General features: G+C 41.1%; 1 protein-coding gene across 1 annotated transcript in view; it reads right to left on the reverse strand.

The window, feature by feature from the left end:
* fn1b (fibronectin 1b) overlaps positions 1-2,178 on the reverse strand; it is a 38,662-nt gene that overhangs the window by 1,777 nt on the left and 34,707 nt on the right. The window contains exons 41-43 of the mRNA XM_014003001.1: positions 1,234-1,395; positions 1,030-1,155; positions 835-941 (exon numbers count right to left, since the gene is read on the reverse strand). Coding sequence (XP_013858455.1) covers positions 835-941; positions 1,030-1,155; positions 1,234-1,395 — 395 coding nt within the window. The remainder of the gene's footprint in view (positions 1-834; positions 942-1,029; positions 1,156-1,233; positions 1,396-2,178) is intronic.

Here is a 2,178-nt window from a genome sequence, read left to right on the forward strand (position 1 = left end):
CTTATCGGTTTGTTGGGAGTTGGCTCGTCGGTTTGGGAGTTAACTTATCGGTTTGTTGGGAGTTGGCTCGTCGGTTTGGGAGTTAACTTATCGGTTTGTTGGGAGTTGGCTCGTCGGTTTGGGAGTTAGCTTGTCGGTTTGTTGGGAGTTAACTTATCGGTTTGTTGGGAGTTGGCTCGTCGGTTTGGGAGTTAACTTGTCGGTTTGTTGGGAGTTGGCTCATCGGTTTGGGAGTTAACTTGTCGGTTTGTTGGGAGTTAACTTATCGGTTTGTTGGCAGTTGGCTCGTCAGTTTGGGAGTTAACTTATCGGTTTGTTGGGAGTTGGCTCGTCGCTTTGGGAGTTGGCTCGTCGGTTTGTTGGGAGTTAACTTATCGGTTTGTTGGGAGTTGGCTCGTCGGTTTGGGAGTTGGCTCGTCGGTTTGTTGGGAGTTGGCTCGTCGGTTTGTTGGGAGTTGGCTCGTCGGTTTGCTGGGAGTTGGCTCGTCGGTTTGTTGGGAGTTGGCTCGTCGGTTTGTTGGGAGTTGGCTCGTCGGTTTGTTGGGAGTTAGCTTGTTGGTTTGCTAGAAATTGGCTTATAGCTTGGCTAGGAGATTACTTGTAGCTTTGCTAGGAGTTAAGAGTTTGCTAGCTAGGTTTTCTCTAGCTCAGTCTTAGCCCCATTTGGATTAGTCATTAGCTTGTTAGTCAGAAACAAACTTTATTTTCTTTAATTTGGTCAGTTAAAAGTTAATTTTCAAGAGGTAAGTTATTATTGTTTATAACATTTTCACAGAACTCCATTTAAAAGAGCTGAACTATTGTTTCAACTGCGAATATAAGGACATAACTTACCTGTTGTCCTCCYAAGCAGGTGCAGGTGCAGATTGCACCCAGGTACTCCTTCTGCCACTGGCTGCCTGCCTGATAGGTTTGGCCTTCATCATAACACACGGAYTCATCTGTGTGAATGAACGAACATGTTAAAATTCACGCATCACTTCWAATCCTCATCAGACTGATGGAAACCTGTTTCTGAAGAGGCCTTACGGGGGTCACACTTGAACTCTCCTTTGCCGTTCCCCAAACAAGTGCAGCTCATCAGGTGACCGTTTTCAGCATGGCGTTCCCACTTCTCTCCAATGTGATAGTTGACGCCACCGTCGTGGCACCACTCTGATGARAAAATATTACAGAAGTCACGTTTTGATTTTTAAAAACACAGATGTTTATGTCAGAATCTGAAAAACTCACTGGATGAATCACATCTGAAGTGACCGCTGCCCAGGCCCAAGCACTTGCACCACAGCTTGAAGCCCGTCTCAGACAGACGCTCCCATTCACCTCCGACCTCATGGTAGGTCGCAGTGAAGGCGTCGTAACACATGTCTTTATTGGATGGAACAACGTCCGAGACTGAGAGGACAAAAAAAATCAGATTTACATTATCCTGTCATAAAAGARAGTTTTTATGTAATCGTTTGTGTTAGCAAAAAAACTGCGGTTTTATCATGTTTTTATACAAGGCTAGATAATTTTTTCGTACAAGACATATGAGTTTTGTAACTTGAGTGTCTGTATGAGGCTAACCCAAGTTTCTTAGCAATGCTTACGTGCATTTTTGTAAAAGTGATTTCCGTAAGACGCTTTTTCATGTTTTTTTACAAGAGTTTTTTGTTTTTATACAAGTTAATTTGTTTTTCTTTACGAAGCTAACTCGTTTTTTTTTCTAGGCTTTTTTTGTGTTTTTATATGAGGCTTTATTGTGTTTTTGTACCAGGCTAACTTTTGTTTTTGCATATTAGTGTTTGTGTTCAGTGTTTACTTGTGGTTCTATACAATACTTGTTCCCGTACAAAACCTTTGTGTTTTTATACAAGACTAACTAGTGTTTCTGTGTCCAAGACCTTTTTTGCATTTTTGTACAATATTTTACTCGTGTTTCTGCGTACCAGACATTTTTGCGTTTTTGTACGATGCTTACTTCTGTTTCTATGTACAAGACGTTTGCATTTTTGTACGATATTTACTCGTGTTTCTGCATACAAGACTTTTACGTTTTTGTACAATGCTTACTTGTGTTTCTGCAAACAAGACTTTTTTGCGCTTTTGTACGAAGTTGTTTCTGCATAAAAGACCTTTTTTTGTACAATATACAAGACTTTTTTGCATTTCTGTACGATATTTACTCGCGTTTCT

The sequence above is a fragment of the Austrofundulus limnaeus genome, unplaced genomic scaffold (genome assembly GCF_001266775.1).
Source record: "Austrofundulus limnaeus strain Quisiro unplaced genomic scaffold, Austrofundulus_limnaeus-1.0 Scaffold16, whole genome shotgun sequence".
Taxonomy (NCBI): Eukaryota; Metazoa; Chordata; class Actinopteri; order Cyprinodontiformes; family Rivulidae; genus Austrofundulus; species Austrofundulus limnaeus.